Raw genomic sequence first — 20,606 nt, 5'->3', positions numbered from 1 at the left:
ACCTTTCACAATACCTTTTCATAATCATTTCGCAAAAATAATATCAAGTCATTTAAACACACCAACAAATCATTTCATTTCGCATAACCTTTCTTTATGCTTAACAAATCATTTCGAAACCATTTCATTTCGCCAGGGATCCCGAATACTTATACACTAGGTCACATAACTTCGCATTTAGACTATTGAATCATCAGCATCCAAGAGTATCGTCCTTGCTGCTCATGCCGCTAAGCATTATACGCTCCTTTCAACGCATAAGCCAGCTTCATCACCAAGTAGTCCCGTACACTCATGGTGGCCTTTAACTCTTTATGTGCACATAAAAGTTAGCTTATTCAAAGGAAGTAACTATGGTTTGCAAACTATATCATAAACATTAAGATCAAATCATGTTTTGAACATCGTAACACTTTTTCATATAAATTTCTTTTAGAAATCATTTTGAATCGAAATCATTAACTCAAATCAGTAGAGATTTATAAGGAAACATTTGACATAAAATATTAAGGAAAACACTCACAAAACTTTGAAGAAAAGTACTCACTCTTCAACTTTTCTCTTCTCGCAAAGCCTTCTGGTGGAGACCAAGTGGCAGCACTTTAGCATTTCAACAAAACTCCCATCATCCTCTACTTAGTTATCCAAATTCTCTATTTATACTACTCTTTTAATCTGGATTACTTTATCTGACTGCCAACTCCTACTTCAACCTTACACTTGCAAAATTTCTATTTATTTTAGTCATGCTTAAAATCTTAATCTTACACGTTAACCCTTGTCAAATCAGATTTGACATCTTTTCGCCTAATATCATTCTGCGAATAACTTCAACCACTTAACAACTTCCCAAGGTCTTATCGCATAACTTCTTTTTCGCGAACTACCAATTTTTCTCGTGAAGACTTTTTCTCTTGTGAGCATTTAGACTTGGAAGTTTTACTGCAAATCCTTCTCGCGGATTGCCTTACCTTAAGCTCTTGACACGTACTCAAACTAAAATGACGTCTTGTCCAAAACGCCAAGTTACGTACTTAGTCAAAATTTTGCCTTTTAACTTTTAATTTAGGTTCAAATCTTACATCACTGCCTAGAGATATTTATCCGGGGGCTTCCTAAACTGAAGGTCTCTTTGCCACTTGTGTGCCATTGGAATGTGCTACTGTCGTGGATACTTTGAACCACCTACAGTGAATGTCCACCCCCACTTGGCAACAAGAGCCATATTTCTAATTTTCAATTTGTCCAGGCCAAGACCCTCTTTCCTTGGGCTTTAGATACTGAGCCCTATTTAACAAGTTGGTTCAATTTGCTACCCTTGTTTCCTTCCCAAAAGAAGTTCCTCATGGTTCTTTCAATGGACGTAGTTACTTTTTCTGGCATCAGGACGTAGTCCTATTTAAGCTGTATGTAATTACTTCATTCAAGATATTGTTTGAATTGGAATGCTTTTTTTTAAATAAAAAACGAAAAAATTTTCATTAAGAAAATGAATGAATAATACAATACAAAAACAATATAAGATGAAGAGACAAATGCCCTAAGAATCAAGAGGCGTGTCCGAGCATCTCAAATAGGTTGACATCCCCTTAGGCCTTAGCGCCCTCATCATATTCAAGAACAAAAAGAACAAATTAAAAATAGTCCAAGAGTTATAGTGGACTGATACAAGAAACACTACAACAAATTTGAAACTCTTTATAACTCTATACTGAAAAGATCCACACCAATTTAGGCTTAGTTCTTGAATTGGAATGCCTTTTATTTTTTCAGTTTGATTGTTGTTTTTGTCATCATTTGTCATACTTTTATTATCTTTAGATTGATCTAAAAGCTTAAGCTAATGGATAAAGGAACCTTAATATTATATCTAACATAACTAATGCCAACTGCAAGGCATTTTATGATATCCTTTGACTTCAACAAGTGTTTCTTAGTTCATTCATGCCATGTCTTCAATTTTATTTATTTATTAGTTTTTCCTCTAATTATCAAAACGATGAAATGTACACAGTACAAGACATTCCAATAAAGATTACACATGTGACAAGGCGACAACATACAAGGTTGGAGTTAAACAAATAAGGATCCATATAGAACTATTTTCTAAGGTATCAGTATTATTGCTTTCCTTTCCGACTTAAAAATTTAGTTCATATTGTATTAGAAAAATGTTGAATGTTAGCAGAGTAAGATGACAAGTTTCAGTAGATGCCTTACTCTTCCATATCTCCGGTAAAAGAAGCAAAACCATTGTGAGTATAGATCATTGAAGAGAGTGAATGGAAACGGAAACCATCAATACGATACTCCACAACCCACCTGTTAAAAGGTAAACCTACACCTCGAATTAATAATTTCATTTCAATCTCTCTCAATATGTATATATATATATATATTTACAAAAAACAATAGAGAAGTAATAAAAAGACTGGCATAGAAAAATACCCCACAAAAAAAGCAGAGGGAGCCTAAAACAAACTAAAAAAAAGTCTCAAATCCAACCAAATAAAACCAAGATCATAATTACGGAAGAGACTATTAACAAACACAAACAAGAAGGCATTAAACTGAGTCCCCTCCTGGACCTCCTCACTGGATCTCTCAACCTCCCTAAAATTTTTATTATTCCTCTCTAGCCAAATATCCCAAAAAAAAAAATTTAAAAGCTCATTTGCTCCACATGAGCTTTCTCAAGAGGCGAAGACAAGAGAATCTCCTCAATCTCTACACAAAGCCAAAAACCCCATAGTTTTTTTTCTTTCCACCATTCTATGATGGAATGAATACTTCATTTTTGTTTCTAAAAAATAAAAATGATAATGATCAAGACTTATAAAGTTTATTCTCTGTGGCTTTTATGAGTGGGAGGATTTCTCATCGTACCTTAATGGATTTTATTTAGAAACACATTCTTACACACAACACTGGACAAATACTATCTTTAAGAATTCATAAACAAGAAAAAAAAAAAAACAAAGGAGATGAACAATACCAAAAAATGGGGAAACGACCGAATATCACTTTCAATTCTAACAAGAAAACATTTATTTTCTATACACATAAAATTGCTATAAACATTACCAGTTAAGATTTGAGAGAAGAAAATGCAACACATCTTGATCACCGTATTTAAACATCCTGGTACCCCAATATTTGTGATGCCCTCTTTTACCTGTTCAAGCAGAAACTTACAAGAGGAACTAAGTTGAGAGAATTTTACAAGTCAAGAAGAAATATATTTGAATAAAAAAAAGAGCAGGAAACCACGATTCAAAAATTAAGATAAATAAATACGTATAAGCAGAACCCATTTTTCTAGTTAGAACATGTGTGTTGATGTAATGTCTTAGATACAGAAGTTTATTAGTCTCTTGGTCATTTCTGAAATTATTTCAGCTGCTATTTTCCTAAACAAAGACTATGCGGTTCCCATTTCAACGGATGCTCCTCCTTCCAACCCTTCACCTTCAGTTTCCATTTCCTCTTCTTCTCTTTATTCCTCAACAAAGTCAGGCTCCACAGGAAATTTGAAAAGAAAGAAATATTGTAAGATCCTCAACATTACCTCAAGCCATTTCCGAAGTATTTTATCTGGAAGAAAAAATCAAAGAAGAGCATGGCTAGATTTTAGAAGATCAAGTACCCGTGTTGCATGAGGAAAATAGTGCCCATTCTCTTTCAATAGCTTATTCCAGCAGCTCCAAGCTATTTTTAGAGGCTAATCCTGATTTATTGAAAGTTAGTTGCACCCAAATTCAAGCCCTAGCCCGTTCTTCTAAGTCAATTACTCATCATCCTCATACTACCCAGTTTAAGTACTCTGAGTTATCTTTGCCTAACTCCAAGGTAAAATTTCTAAAGGGCTCTCCAAACAAAACTCCTCTCAATCGATCCAACAAGAAGGGTGAACCTTTTGTCGACTGCCCTTTCAGTGTTAGTAGTGAGAAATTGGAGCATTTGGATAGGTCAACCGAGCTTGATGAGGAAAACGTTGGCACAGTAAAGATATCATTTGATCTAGTTCTTCAAAATGTGATGTGCTTGCCAGATTTTCATTTTAATTTTCTGTCAATCAGTGCCCTGACTTCTTCTTTACCTATATTGGTTCAATTTTATGATAGTTGTTGCATTATTCAGGACAAGTGCTCTTTGAAGACGATTGGCAAGGCTAGTGTATGGAATGGGTTGTATCATCTTCAACCCACTAATACTTCTGAAACTGCCGATAAGTCTACTATTTTGGATACTGTTGATTGTTCGCATGTATTGCCTGCATGTAATGCTCAGAAATCAACCAATATGCAAAAGATACATCAGGTTGAATCTATATAATCTTTTCTATATTTCCTTCTTTACTTTTGATGTAGCCCAAGTATTCTCAAGAAATAATCCACCAAGAATCAAAATTATGGATCTTTTATTAGAATGATAATAATTGTCTCATACAAAAGGGGAATACTCCCATCATTTTAAATCCATCGTTTTCAGAAAATGCCTTAATAAAATTGGATTAAGGAGATTTGGAGAACATGATCAAGAACCCAAGAGAATGGCAAGAATGTGGCTCTTTCCACCTGAAATTCTAAAAATGGAATAAATTTGAGCATAGTAGATCGGTTTATTCGAAAGGATATGGAGGATGGATCTCAATATAAAATATGCCCGTACTATGAGCATAGTAGATCGATTCATTGTATAATTCTCTTGTACTACACAAAAGAGACCGTCTCCTTTTCAAAAAAATATAAAATATGCCCGTAAATTAGAGCAAGAAAACGTTTGAAGCAATTGGAGCTTACTTAAGAGGTCTGGAAAGCATCTCTTCAGATACATTGAATATCCCAAGCATTTGTGTAGATAAAATTCAAGTCAACAAAAAACTTTGTGGTTTTATTCTATCAACCATAGAAATTACAAATGAAGAAAGAGAAAATATTTTCCTGAATTTTCCTGAATTTTGGTGGCATTGAATAGGTCGACCGTCCTGGTAAGGTTGAAGGTGCATTATTTGCTAAAGATTTTATTGATCCAATTAATGTTGTTTGTTTATCTCAAGTTATGCAAGAGGAAGAAGTGGAGTTCAACTCTTTAAACCCAGATTTGGAATTCCTTTTACCTTCTTGGCTTATTCCAAACTTCTCAAGAAATCCATTAGTTTGCAGATCAGTGATGGAGGACCCATTGTTGCACAACTCTTGAAATTCATGCCAGAAACATCCACATCAAAAAGAGAAAGATAACAAGTTTGATGGTGTAAATTGGGTTAAGGATAACAAGGAGATGGAGTTAACGAGAGATAAAAAAAGACAGCGGTTTTTCTTCTAAGTGACCAAACAATAGGCGCTTCGAATCAACCCTTGATTCGACTACAGACCCCCCCCCCCCCCCCCCCCCAACGGTCACATGCAGCCCTGTTTCAGATGATGCATCCTCTCCTGCTGAAAAAGTTAATGCTTCCTCTCCTTCCTCACCTTCGGTTTCCGACTCTTCCATTAATGAGTTGACAGCTAATTTTTTTTTAAAAGGAAACCTCACTTGTTAATAAATAAACAATGAGCCAAAAGCTCAAAATACAAGAGGATTATACAATGAGCATTCAAACCAAGGATCGAGAGGTGCACCCAAGCATCTCAACCAGGTTGACACCCCCTTAGCACCCTCATCATATCCATACATAATAAAAAGACAAAACAGCTACTAATATCTAAGTGCAGGCTAACCATAGCCAATACAACTCAGAAAAACATAAGAAGCAACTTCTAACAAGACTAGGAATAAAAATTACAGCCAACAAAGAAAGAATCTGAAACTACCAGCTAATGGGCATGACTTCAGTCTCTCTCCAGGAATTGTAAATGATGGAAACACTGCTGAATTTGGCTCCCTCTTCTTCGATCCATTGTGACAAAAAATTTGAAAGCTCTTCCTCTGCTCAAGCTTCCTTCAAGCCAAACTCCAACAAGCGTTCTCACTTACTGAAACCATTCCCTAAACATTTTATTCGAAGAAAGACATCCTTCCTCAACTCTTGGTCACCCTATAGATAACACAGGAAGTGTTGTGTTAAGTTTCAAATTCTGGGTTCTTTTCCTAACACGGTAGTTTCATCTTCACCTAAGTCTTGCGCCTTTAATTACTCTGATTTTAAGATTTCCAGGCTCAAACGTACATTTTGTGCGAGGTACTCCAAGTTTTTCGTCCAATAATTCAAGTTCCAGCAAGCATGAATCAGATGGAGATTCAATTGCAAGCACCAGTAGTGAAGATTTAGAGAGCTCAGACACAAAGGACAATCAAGAAGAGGAAGAGATATTGGATGTTTCTGGCAATGACTTACATCACCTTTTTCAAAGAGTGGAAGATCAGTTGGTCGATAAGGCCAAAGATTCATCATTCACTCCTATCGATATGAAAGAAATTCCTCAAACTCTATTGTTTTAGATCTGTCTGTTAGTCTTTTGTTCATGAAAGGGTCCTGATGTAAAGGTCTTATGTTTTTACCACTCTTTTTAGCTCTATGTCATTTCATTATCTTTATCTTTGTTTTTGGATATAATGAGAACACTAAGGGGGTGTCAACATAGTTGAGATGTCCGGGTGTGTCTACTGATCCCTAGTTCTTTAATTGCTCATTGTATAACCCTCTTGTACTTTGAGCTCTAACTCATTATTTAATATATGAGATTCGTTTTCTTTTCAAAAAAAATAGTTGAAGATTGTGATATTACCTTTGTTTGATCAATGGTTTCAAAGTTTAGCCCAGACAAAGGATGTTTTTGCTTGTTGGGTCGTGGTTGGGTGTTTTTTCTTCTTCATCGTTTTCATTGGTTAATTTATTTAGATTCACTATGGGTGCTAAGGGGAAGACTTCATTGTTGAGATCCTTTAGGATTCCTTAGTGTCACACGTATAAGCTTAATATTTCATTTAACCATGCTTAGCCCTTAACCTTACACGCAAACCCCTGTCAAATCAAAATTTGACATTTTCCTCGCTTGGCTTCACCTTGCGTTGTACTCCAAATGCCTATTTGTACTTAAATGTCGAATGTCTTCTCGCGTCGCCTTACTTCAACGTGGACCAAAACTTCAAACGTCTAACGCCAGCCTTCAAAACTCAAACTCCTTTCAAAATATCTTCTCTTAACACTTAGTCAACAATTGACCCTTCTATTCCAGACACGAGTCTCACACAAATAAAATGTGAGATATCAATAATCCAACAATTTATGCAAATATAATTTTTGCAACATCTTTGAATGCTCCTTGGACAAGGAACAGCATACCTTTTGGGTGGGATAAAAAAGAAAAACAATATATAAATAAAAAATTATAACTCTAAGTCGAAGAGGATGATAAATCTACTCAAAAAAAAAAAGTCAGAGACAGGGTACAGTTAAAAGAATTAAGTTAGAACATTAACCGCAATTTTCCATTAACCCTGAATAAGAACATGTGCCCAACCACTTAAAAGCAATCTTGGTATCATCAAGACACAAAGAAAGATGACAGATGAAAAAAGGCCTAATAGCAAATAAAAGTGAGTAAGCAAGACTTAAATACCAGTGTGGAAGTAGCAGTCATTTGATCCATCAAAGGACGATAATCCGACCATCTCATCAGCAGAAGCATATGAATGAACAATATCCAAGAAGACAAGCAGCCCAAGGCCTGTGCCAACAAAAATCAAAGTGCAAACCAGAAGTATATAAGCATTAAAATATATTTAAAAACAAAGAAATGAACAGTGATCTTGCATGAATGTTCAAGAATGAAAGTAACCTAACTATAAGAATTTGTATATATGAAAAATATATTTATGGAAAACTTACCATAAATATTTTTTTTCCTTTTCTTCTTTGCTCTTTACATTCTATTTAAGTTCCCTCATTAGTACCTTTCTATTTATCAGAAAATAATAAAACTAAAAACATCGTGATTTTTCTCTCGGTTCTCGGGTTTCCACGTAAGCCTTGGTTTCGTGTTTATTGCTTTCAATATGGTATTAGAGAGAAGCAACAATGAAACCCTAGAAAAAAATTTAGGAAACAACCAGACCAAAACAGAAGTTGCCGCAACTGCCACCGCCACCGCCGCCGTGGACACCACCATGAAAAAACTACACCACCGGATTCAGAAGGTGTCGTTCTACATAGTGGGCCAACCCTCGCCACTGTCTGCGCAATACTCCGGCGAGAAACCACCGCACGCGCCGCTTCTCTTAGGCACGTGGGCCCACGCGCCATGTCCGTTCATCTCACCGCCCGTCCCATCTGCTTCTACGCGCCGTCGCCTATCCAACCGTCTCACCACTTCGATCATCTGCAGCCGCACACACCGCCCATTGCCGCCGGACAGCAACCTACAAACCTATCAAATTTGTACAGCAATGCAAATCTGTCCGACAACCCTTGACAGCAACCTTTCTTCTATGGGAACAGGGCTGACCAACTCCATAACAGATCGGGGATTGAAGCGGGCGAGTCACTAGCACCCTCCGGTTATGGACATCCATATGTTTCTAGTCCCGAAATTAACCAAAACTACAACAGGGTTGTTTTTGAAGTTGGTGCATCTTCTAAATCGACCGATCTACCGATGTATTCAAAGAGTCTGGTAACTTCACTACTTAATGTATCTACGAATTATATAACTAACTTTGTTGCCCTTAGTGCTCGATTTTCCCGACCCACGGTAATGAGAAGAATAGTGAAAAACCAATCCTCATATATGAGCAAGAAACAATGGCACACCAAGGATTAGTGTTGGAAACTCCACGGTCGGCCCCCAAGAGGTAACAAACATTCCTCCAACAAGCACTTAGGGTGTACCCATGTTAGGGAGATTGCCAGAACCTCTCGGTCAACTAGCCCAACTGCTAGCCAGACCGGCCCTCCTACTCTAAGTGTCATTGCTTAGTCAGGTATGCCTCAGTCCCTTGGCCTTATTAGTATTATTGGTAAGAATCCCTGGATTTTGGACTCAGGGGCCACAAATCACTTGACAGGTTTCTTCAGAGCACTTTGCTCTTATACCCCTGTGCCGGTAATGAGAAAATCAGAATAACATATAGCTCTTTAGCCCCAATTGTTGGCAAAGGACAAATAGTTCTCTTTGACAGTTTCTCTCTCCATAATGTTTTGCATGTGCCTAAGCTTTCTTACAATTTGTTATCTATCAATAAGATCACCCGTGAGCTGCACTGTAAAGCTACTTTCTAACTTAAATCTATTTGTTTTCAGGACTTGAGTTCGGGGAGGACAATTGGCACTACCCAGCATAACATGGGACTTTACATCCTTGATGATAATACCTCTGGTAGTAGTATCTTTAGGACCAGTTTATTGTCTTCCTATTTTAGCACTTTTGAACATGACTTTATGTTGTGGCATTTTTCGGTTGGGTCACCCGAACTTTACTTTATGAAATATTTGTTTTCCCATCTTTTTCTTTAAATCAATGTCTCCTTGTTATCTTGTGATGTGTGCATTCGAACAAAACATTGGGTTTCTTTTCCCTCACAACTACATAAACCCACACAACCGTTTACCCTTATCTATAGTGACGTTTGGGGTCCTTCCAAGGTCACCACCTCATCTGGAAAACAGTTGTCTGGAACTTTCATTGATGATCATACCTGTCTTATCTGGATCTACCTTATCACCGATAAATCGAAGGTTTTCTTTATTTTTCAAAATTTCTATTACACCATTAAAACACAATTCCATAAAAAAAATTGCTATTCTTCGGAATGATAATGGCCAAGAATTCCAAAACCATAACCTTAGTGAATTTCTAGCCTCCAAGTGGATTGTTCATCAAAACTCATGCACCTACACTCCTCAACAAAATGGAGTGGCCAAGCGAAAAAACTGTCACCTTCTGGAAGTAGCCCGTTCCCTTATGCTATCCACTTCCCTTCCTTCATAGTTGTGGGGAGATGCTATTCTTACAGCAACTCATTTAATCAATAAAATGTCTTTTCGTATTCTTCACCTTTAGACTCCCTTAAATTGTCTTAAGGAGTACTACCCCTCTACTTGTCTTGTTTCTAAGGCTCCTCTTTGTGTGTTTGGGTGTACCGCTTATGTCCATAATTTTGGCCCTAATCAGACCAAATTTACCCCTCAGGCTCAGGTATGTGTTTGTTGGGTATCCCCTTCACTAGCGTAGTTATAAATGTTTTCACCCGCCCTCCAGGAAATACTTTGTCACTATGGATGTTACTTTCTGTGAGGACCGACCTTACTTTTCCATTAGTCATCTTCAGGGGGAGAGTGTGAGTGAAGAGTCTAACAACACTTTTGAATTTATCGAACCTACTCCTAGTATCGTTTCTGACATCGATCCTCATCCCATAGTCCTACCCACAAACCAAGTTCCTTGGAAAACGTATTACAAAAGGAATCTCAAAAAGGAAGTTGGGTCCCCTACTAATCAGCCGCCGACTCCAGTCCAAGACTCCGAACCTCCTCGAGATCAAGGTATAGAAAATCTTATTGAACCTTGTACTAATAATACGATAAGTGAGAATGACAAGTCTGGTGTTGCTGTTCTTGAAAATGTGGAAGAAAAGAACAACGGTAATGAGATTAAGGTCAAGACAGAAACTGGTAATAATGAAGCTGAACAGGGTCATACAGGGAAACTTGAGGAGTATGATCCCTCTCTTGACACTCTCATTGCTCTAAGAAAAGGTACTAAGTCTTGTACTAAACATCCCATTTGTAACTATGTTTCCTATGATAATCTCTCACCACAGTTCAGAGCTTTTACCGCAAGCCTTGACTCTACCTTAATACCGAAAAATATCTACATTGTTTTAGAGTGTCCCGAATAGAAGAATGTTGTCATGGAAGAAATGAAGACGCTTGAAAAGAATAGAACTTGGGGAATTTGTGCTCTACCCAAGGGACACAAAAATGTGGGATGCAAATGGGTGTTCTCTCTCAAATACAAAGCAGGTGGTACTCTTGACAGACACAAGACAAGGTTAGTTGCAAAGGGATTTACTCAAACCTATGGTATTGACTATTCAGAAACTTTTTCTCCAATTGCTAAGTTAAATACTGTTAGAGTCCTGCTATCTGTTGTTGTGAACAAAGATTGGCCTCTATACCAGATGGATGTTAGTTAAGAATGCTTTTTTGAATGGAGACTTTATGGAGGAAGTCTAGATTAGCCCATGCCTGAATTTGAGTTTGGTTAGCAGGTGCGTAAACTCCAGGAATCCCTATATGGTCTGAAACAGTCTCTCAGAGCATTGTTTGACAAATTTACTACCTTTGTCAAGTCCCAAAGGTACAGTCAGGGGCACTTTGATCATACTTTATTTATAAAGGTTTCCAAGACAAGGAAGATTGTTGTTCTAATAGTTTATGTGGATGACATTGTTTTAAATGGAGATGATCAGGCAGAAATCAGTCAACTAAAGCAGAGAACGGGTGATGAATTTGAAATCAAGGATTTGGAAAATCTGAAATATTTCCTTGGAATGGAGGTGGCCAGATCTAAAGAAGCTATCTCTGTGTCTCAGAGAAAATACACCCTTGATTTGCTAACCGAGACAGGTATGTTGGGATGTCGTCCTGCTGATACTCCTATTAAATTCAATTGTAAACTTGGAAACTCTAATGATTAAGTTCCAGTTGATAAAGAACTATATCAGCGTCTCATGGGTAAATTGATTTGCTTATCCCATACTAGTCCTGATATTTTTTTTGTTTTGAGTGTTGTCAACTAGTTTATGCAGGCTCCTCATGAGAAACACATGAAAGCTGGTAACAGAATTCTGAGATACTTGAAAACACCTGGTAAAGGGTTGATGTTTAGAAGAACAAATAGAAAGACCATTAAGGCATATACCGACTCGGATTGGGCAAGATTTGTTGTTGATAGAAAGTCTGTCTCCAGTTATTTTATTTTTGTTTGGGGCAATCTTGTAACTTGGAGAAGTAAGAAGCAAAGTGTTACGGCCAGGAGCAGTGCTGAGGCTGAATACAGAGCTATGAGTTTGGTAATATGTGAGGAAATTTGGCTTCAAAAAGTCCTATCTGATCTTCATTAGGAATGTGAAACTCCATTAAAGCTCTTTTGTGATAATAAAGCCACTATTAGTATTGCTAACAACCCATTTCAACATGATAGAACTAAACATGTTGACAGTGGACATTTCATCAAAGAAAGACTTGACAGTGGGAGCATATGCATTCCGTACATCCCTTCTAGCCAATAAGTAGCTAATATTCTCACCAAGGGGCTTCTCAGGCCAAACTTTGATTTTTGTGTTAAGAAGTTGAACCTCATTGATATTTATGTCCCAACTTGAGGGGGGGTTAGAATTTGTATATATGGAAAAAAATATTTATGGAAAACTTACCATAAATATTTCTTTTCCTTTTCTTCTTTGCTCTTTACATTCTATTTAAGTTCCCTCATTTGTACCTTTCTATTTATCAGAAAGATAATAAAACTAAAAACATCTTGGTTTTTCTCCCGGTTCTCGGGTTTCCACGTAATCCTTGGTTTTGTGTTTATTGCTTTCAATACTAACCAGACTGCAATCTAAATTATAAAAGGTGGCTTTATTTGATAACACTATATCCTTCCACAATCTTCCATTTTGTATAGACCTCTTAACTAGCATCCCAAAAAGACCAGTTTCGGGTGGTATATGCAGATGCAAATTCTGCTATATTATATATAACTCCCAACAGAAGTTGAAGACATTTAGTTCTTCATAGGGATATGCAAACTGTTCCACTTTTTAGGAGACCAGCATCTAAAAACATTTTGGCCCCTTCTTCATATGCTTTTGATAGAATTGCAGCAAGAGAAACTTCATATGCTTTTTTTTTAAAAGGATACGAGTCTCACTATTATTAATATAAATAAAGAGACAAAGCTCAATGTACATGAGGAAGAAACTTCAGATGCTTTTGATAGAAGAACATAGTCTTTGATAGGAAATAGTGTTTTTTCAGTAAAGTCCCTCACAGCTCACATATCCCCTTCTTCCCCAATAAACAAATTGTTGTACTCGGCACTATGAAAGTCTAACAGCCCAAGGAGGGTTAACAATCTTATTTGGACCATGATATATGGTCATCTTAATGTATCCTCTGTCATGCATCATGTATCCTCTTCTTCTTATGTTCTTCCGCAATGCACTGTTGGGAAAAGTTGTTTTCTTTCTTTGACCTATCTTGGGTGTTTGGTGCTTACTTTCAAGGAAATATTCAGCAACTTTTAGTTGGGGTGCAATTCAAAAAAATTCTTCAATCACTTTGGTTACATGCGATAAAGTCACTTTTGGCAGAATTATAGTTTGAGAGGAACCAAAGGGATAAATCTTTTGCTTAGTTGGATCGCTTTGAAGCCACCCGTAAGAATGCCTCCTCGTTGTGTTCCTTCTCCAAAATTTCTGAGATCTACAGTATTCAAGAAATCTACTTAAATTGGAGCGTTTATATTCTCCAAGCCTAATCTACTTGTTTTTAGTTAACTTCTTTTTGTGCTTTTTAATATAGGCCTTCTGTATGTTGAAACCTTTGTAAGGCTAGTGATTTATAGTCTTTTTGTCCTTTTTGTAATGTCTGAATATATAAGCACTGGTCGAGATTTTTTATGTTTGTTTGAAGGATATGATGAGGGCGCTAAGGAGGTGTAAACTTAGTTGAAGTATGCAGTGAACGTACGACCCTATAGGTATGCATATCACCAGAAGGCAGAAATGGAGAAACTGGTGGAAGAAATGCTAGCATCGGGAGTAATACAGCCAAGCACGAGTCCAGTACTATTGGTAAGAAAGAAAGATGGAAGCTGGCGTTTTTGTGTGGATTACAGGGCCTTGAATAATGTTACCGTACCAGACAAGTTCCCAATTCCAGTGATTGAGGAGTTGTTTGATGAGTTGAATGGAGCCACAGTTTTTACGAAGATTGATCTAGCCTGCCTAGTTAGTTAGAAGCACTTGCAAATTCAATTGCAAAGAAAATGTTCACCTTTTTAATTAACACGAGACAGAGAAAATAGAACAAGCAGAATATTTAAAGTAAATAAATGAAAACAAATGTAATAGACAATGAATTACAACCATGAGCTTCATCAACCAAGCGCTTGAAGTCCTCAGGGGTCCCATATCTACTGCTGACAGCAAAAAAGTTGGTAACCTGCATAAAGATGCTTAATCAATTATAACGCTAAAGCCAATTCAAAATATCCCCCTGTTGCTCTCCCTCAACCCACCATCAATAGGGAAAATAGAAAAGACAACCAAATTCACGATCACAATCCCCAAGTCAATTAAATAGAATCTGTAGATATCTTAAAGTACACAATTCACCCCAAAGTTGTGTTGGCATAATTTATTTGAACTCGCTGTCGATTTAACAAATAGAAGGGGGGCCTGCCAGAGCTCAAACTTCTATTTTCATTTCTTTGTTTGGTTAATCTTCATCAACTAATATGAGCGTTAGTATCTTTTCATTTATAATTGTTAGAAATAGTGGGCATGAGTTGTTGAAAACCCAAGGGTAGTTGTGTAATTTACTTTGCCCTAATTTTTATTCCTTTAACGAGGCTCGTGTTGCCTCTAAATATTTTCCCCCTTGTACTTCTATCATCATCATAAAATAATATGAAACTCCCTCCCGTGGATTTTCTCCCCACACTAGGGTTACCATGTACATATTGTGTTCATTCTTTATTGTTACTTTCAATAATAATTAAAAAAACTTATTGGTTAGAAATAAAAAGGAAACAGAAATTCCACAAAAAAGAGCTCTGGTTTGCTACTCTGTTTGAAAACAGCGCCCGCAACTACAACATGCAAGTAAGCTCCTTCTCTCTTTCACTCACTTTCTCTCTCCATTTATTCCACTCTCTCATTCTTTATCTGTTGCCCATCTTCTTTTCTTTTAACGAAGACACGAACTTTTCAATGTTGAATGGAAAGAGAGAAAGTTCAAAGAACCGACCATATATTGCCAGTTTTTCTAACCCAAGAATCCTCTCTTTATTTATCTTTCCTCTACCTTTTTGTCTCTCTTGATCACTCTCTTTGCCTGTCCTCTCCAGCCACCTACTTCTTTGTCTTCTTCCAGTCCAACTCAATTAGCATTATCATATTAGCCAAGCATAATACTCACTGCCCACTTCACAAGATGGAAAAAGTCTGTTTTACTCGTTCTTCAAAGACAATGGATGAAGTCCAAACACATGTGAAGCATAATTGCTTACCAAATTAAAATTTCTACACACCAATACCATACCAAAACAAAAGTTCTATAAATATATAAAAAAAAAGTCACCTAAATGAATGTCCAAAAATGTAGAAACCCTAAATTGCTCAATAACAGTAGAGATGAAAAAACAAATACCATACCCTGTAACCAACAGTAAAGTAATCTTTATGTTCAACCACTCCAAACAGTTGGATTGCATTGTATCCAGCTTCCTTTACATGTGGAAGAACCTGGGAGATAAAACATAGTGCAAAGTGAAAATGAACCAACTACATGAAATGTTACAATGCAAATGAAAGTGCAAGTATAAGTTAATATTTTGATGAGTTGCTGCTGACATTTATTTTCTTTTATAAAGAAACTGACAAATTAAAATACAAATGGAAGTGAGGCAAGATAAGGTATTTCTCTCACCCTACGCAAAAAAAGACTACCAAAAGAATCCTCAGTTGATGTGAGCAAAAAATATATAATAATTATAAGGTCTGTAACTTGTAGGTGAGTGGGTATATCTCTCATTTCCCCCTCTTTTGTATCATCCTTCTTGATACTGAAAGTTAAGTTTCTCATTGAAAAGGAAAAAAAAATTATAAAGCCATTAAGATATATGAAAACCATAGGAAGTGTCTTACTGATAGGTTAGGTTCATGCGACTCATGGTTAACAAGTAGAGCTTATGTTTAGTATATAGATTTTCGTGCTCCAAATTTGTAGCACTACAAGCTACATAAACCTGATGTTGTATTGAATATAAACCTTAATGCTTTCGTAATGGTGACCATTTTGGAGACCTTTTTATAACTCCAGGACTCTTGTGCAAAGTATATTTTCTAGTGGAGTGAATTGCCTCACACACAAACACACATTTGAGATCTATAATCTCTTAAATCAATGCATGTTACATTATTGATTGTTTTTCATACTGAAAATTTGGTATCTTAGAAGGTTCCTGCTTCCACCACAAGATAGTCAACTGTCACAAAAGCTATTCCTTATACATGATTATTCACAAAAGCTGGACAAATTCAGAAGCTTAGATGCACTGATAAAATATTCCATAATCCATATGATTTTAACCAACTTTGATGTCTGCGTTCATAATATTTGTTTGATCCTATGTGTTTCACATGTATAAGAAGAAGCACTAGTGTACCATTTCCAACGGTAAAACAATCCAATGTTCTTTTGTTAAATAAGCATTTGATTAAGGGCTTAGGGGGTAGCTAGGTTTAATGCTTCCTTATGGGCGCCGGCCACCAGTCATTAGACCATTTTGTAACTATGAGTTTGGGATGGAGTCCTTTTTCTATAGTTATGGTCAGACTCCTTTTGTTGGATCGTTTTTTGTATGCTTTTGTATATGTTTACATTTTTCTACATGGTGTGGCTTCTTACCAAAAAAAAACATAGGGGTAAATTTAAAACGCCAAATATTTACTATTTTCATAATGCACATGCATATATTCGAAGCAGAGGAAACTCACCTTCTCTATAAAATAGTTGAAAGAAGAAACTCTCGGTTCTGATCCACTAATTCCTACATGGCACTCGTAGATTTTCAAAGCCTTTGGTACATTTGGCTTGGTGTTTTTCCATTTATATGCATGTTCTGGTGGTGGTTCCCAATGGATTGCAAAACCTTGCTTCCCATGAGCATCTGAATTTTTTAACCAGTACACCAGTTAAGATAAAATTTACCAAACCTCAGTTAAGATGGAAAATTTTATCAGAAACTTTCTAACATCTGCCTAAGAATAGGTTAAACTATACAACACACATAGTATAGCACTGAATGATGTAAGTATCTTGGCTGAACTGTAGTAATTATTTGTGCTTCATTACCTGGCTGCACATAAGTAGCCCAAGCAGGAATTCTTTCCAGTGGCCCATTAGGAGTGTTGAAATATACCCTGTATTTGCTTCCATGTGGAATAGTGGGACTATACTTTTTTAACCAAGCTTTCCTTCCCTTGCGTGTTTCTAACCAGTAAGGTATAGGAGGCTTCTTAACCTTAAATTTCTCCCTTGTTACAGGATCAATCACCACATTAAAAATATCATACTCCTTTCCATTATCAATCACATCATATGAAGGTACGTTACTGGATGGATCATCTTTATGTTGTTCTTTCCATGCCTTGTATCTTGTTTCTGCGTCTGGTATTTCTTCAAGTTCTTCTAATGTTTGAGGACCATTGGGACCAAATAATTGCTCGTAGAGCTTAGCTGGAACTTCAAAACGGTTTTTGATAAATCTGTCCTCTCCAGGTTCCCAATATTCATCATTCGCTCTTTTGAAGATTTCATCAATGCTGATCCCACTGTCACCTTTATCATAATCATCCACGTAATTATACTGTTGAAAGTAGAGTTCATCCGGTTTCTCTCCCTCTTTCAACTTATCTTCGAGGATAATAAACCAGTAACCATAATCATCATGACCAAAATGTCCCTCTCTGGCAGCGTTCTCTCTGGGTGACCAACCATTGAAGTCACCAACTACTGCACAATAGCGAGCACCTACAAAAAGAAAAGTTAGCTAGTTATTAAAATGAGAAGTAAAGCAACGCCTCAAACCAATAGGGTTTGGTTTCTCTATTACTTCGGTTAGAATCTTAGAATATTTATGGAAAGATTATGGGAATATTTTCCCTAATTCCTAAATCTCTTCCTTTTTTATTCCCTTGTATATTCTATTTATTCTCCCTTATACCTATTGTATTATTTATCATAAAAATAATAAAACTAAAAGCATCGTGGTTTTTCTCCCGGTTCTCGGGTTTCCACGTAAGGCTTGGTTTCGTGTTTATTGCTTTCAATAACTTCAAAATATGGTCTTAGGCTTCAAAAGATGGTTTGAGGTTTCAAAATTGAAACTTCAAGCTCTTCAGTGATTTCTTGTTATTTTCTGTCTTTCATAACTTGGAGAAGAAATAAAAACGATGTTTAAGTTGAAGATCATGATCAACTAAGTTTAGGCTGAAGAAATAAAATGAGGCTGAAAGAGAAATTTGTTCAAGAAATATTTCTCAAGCAAATAGAAGAATCAGTGATCTCAGCGGAGGCCAAGTATGTAGCAGAAATGAAGCTTAACTAGATTTGGAACAGCAAACAAATATAGAAGAATATTCTTATAAAAAAAACAAATATAGAAGAATATTCTTATAAAAAAAACAAATATAGAAGAATATAACTGAATGCCAGAAATGCACTCCAATTAGCATTACCAAGAAAATAACAAATTCATTGGAGTTTCTACTTTCAATGAATGATAGTGTAATTATTAATTATCAAATATTTTGTCTTGATTGTATTAATTTTTCTCTATATTTGAAATAGGTTCTTTCTCCCATGTAAGAAAAATCTAAATTGCACATATTATTGAGATCAATACAATTTTACCTCTCAAAATTAAGAAAATAAGACAAGGAGGTCTAAGAAGAAACAACAATATAACGCCAAAAAATCCTTCACGTCTCCAGACTTTCCATCAAATTTATAGTCCTGTTGAGCCATAGGTTTTTTTTACATTTGAGCAAGAGAAGGATGTCCAGTGAAAATCAGAAAATGGAAATTAAAAGGCCTATGTGGATGCACTAGGAATCAGGAAACACCAAAAATATGGAATGCATCCAACTCCAGTATTACAAAATTAATAACGAGGTTCATTTCCATTTCAAAAAAAAATAACAGTGGGGAATGGTCTCTGTCACCGCCTTGGTAATCGCATAAAACACATCTGTGAGGGAGAAGGTGAACAGATAGCCAAGAACCAGAAGAAAGAAAACTCAATCTTTTAGGAGTTTCCCAACAAAGATTCACGAGGGGCACAAGGGAGGGCTGATGTTGATGTGGAAAAAAAATGGTTGGCCTAGAGATATTCTCCCAACTGATGAAACGAGCCGGCTATGTTAAATTTAGATTTAAGTTACCCACATAATTTGGAATGTTTTGCATTTATAAAATGATGTTCATCAATCATCAGTCATTACATATGTTCCAGCATCATATTCTATTTAGAGCAGGAAAAGTAGAAGCATTGAATCCAAACCTGGAGCCCATTCCATAAAATCAACACGATGTTCCATATGGCGATGCATACCTAAAAACATAAATCTATAACCAAAATATCACAAAGCATTAGATTCATATGAGCAGACAACTCTAGTCAACTAACAACTACGTTAACCATAAAAATTTCTTTTTAAAAGAATCAAGAAGATGCTGTAAAAAGAATGGGAATAAAAATTGTGCCAAGTTCCAAACAGAAAATTAATCCAATAAGGAGGGAGTGATAGATACTGATGGAAATGAAGATGAAAATGAAGAACTGGACTAACCCAGAAGACAAGTCCGTTAGATTTGCATGACGATTGAAAATTTCATCCTTGAGGTCCTTCAACGATTTATATCTAGAATCCCCACACACAAAAACAAGCGTCAAAAATTTTTAATTGTCCTCATACTGACTAAAAGGACGTAGCCCCTTGATTCAAGTACTGTCATATTTATTCAAAAACTAGCTTAAAAGTTAACAAGATAACCATGTCTACGATACAATTAGAATAAAATGAACGTTTCTGAAGCCTCTCATAATAAAATTCCCATCTAGGATCATTCCACACTCGTTCAGCTTCAGTCTCCAAACTCATTGTCCTAGAGACAAAACAAAACCAAGAAACTTACCTTTCACGGAGGTACTGAGCGAATTGCTTGTGAGAAATGCCGAGTTTAGTGAGAAACCCAACTGGGTCGACTCCTTTCTCGCCATCTGAAACGTTTTTTGCCTTCTTAGACGGTTGGCGCTTTCTTGGTTCTGCATGTTGTGGGTGTTCGGATGCAGAACAACTTACCTTCAGCTTTACTTTCCCAGAGAGAGAAATGGATTGAAGCGTAGAGCGGGGCTGAGGGAGAAGGAGAGAGTGGGTTTTGTACGGAGAGAATTTGATTGAAGGTGAAGGTGAAGGTGAAGATGAAAGGGCGTTCATGGTGGGAAAATGGTTATGGTTTATGGTTCACTGCAGAAGAGAAGAAGTCGGTTATGGGTTTAAGATAAGAAGGCTGTACCTCTGGGGTTTATGGGTTCACTCGTTCTGCCTCGTGAGTCTCTGACTTGACTCGGCAGTTGATTTGAAACAGTTTTTCTTAAGCACATTATTTTGATAATTTTAAACTATAAGATTCTAGAAATGTATCCAAATATCATAACTCCTTTACTAACAATTAATGAATATTAGTGTTTATTGTATTTATGAATAAAGCTTGAAGTATATATATGTGTGTATGTGGTTTAAATCTCTCTCATTCTCTTAAGCCTTTTTCACGTCACCTTCTCCATCGAAACGGGAAAAAATAAGAA

The 20,606-nt window shown here is 36.4% G+C and overlaps 1 protein-coding gene across 1 annotated transcript in view; it reads right to left on the bottom strand.

The window, feature by feature from the left end:
- LOC101205661 (1,4-alpha-glucan-branching enzyme 3, chloroplastic/amyloplastic) overlaps positions 1–20,360 on the bottom strand; it is a 38,394-nt gene extending 18,034 nt beyond the window's left edge. Inside the window, exons 1-10 of the mRNA XM_004139822.3 lie at positions 19,934–20,360; positions 19,588–19,659; positions 19,299–19,363; positions 17,090–17,767; positions 16,732–16,904; positions 15,388–15,477; positions 14,098–14,173; positions 7,566–7,673; positions 3,085–3,175; positions 2,221–2,322 (exon numbers count right to left, since the gene is read on the bottom strand). Coding sequence (XP_004139870.1) covers positions 2,221–2,322; positions 3,085–3,175; positions 7,566–7,673; positions 14,098–14,173; positions 15,388–15,477; positions 16,732–16,904; positions 17,090–17,767; positions 19,299–19,363; positions 19,588–19,659; positions 19,934–20,235 — 1,757 coding nt within the window. The 5' untranslated portion in view covers positions 20,236–20,360. The remainder of the gene's footprint in view (positions 1–2,220; positions 2,323–3,084; positions 3,176–7,565; positions 7,674–14,097; positions 14,174–15,387; positions 15,478–16,731; positions 16,905–17,089; positions 17,768–19,298; positions 19,364–19,587; positions 19,660–19,933) is intronic.
- Between the last annotated feature and the right edge of the window lie 246 nt (positions 20,361–20,606).

This window comes from Cucumis sativus, chromosome 7 (genome assembly GCF_000004075.3).
Source record: "Cucumis sativus cultivar 9930 chromosome 7, Cucumber_9930_V3, whole genome shotgun sequence".
NCBI classification, from domain to species: domain Eukaryota; kingdom Viridiplantae; phylum Streptophyta; class Magnoliopsida; order Cucurbitales; family Cucurbitaceae; genus Cucumis; species Cucumis sativus.
Note: the sequence above shows the minus strand (reverse complement) of the source record. Positions and strands in the feature narration are given on the sequence as shown.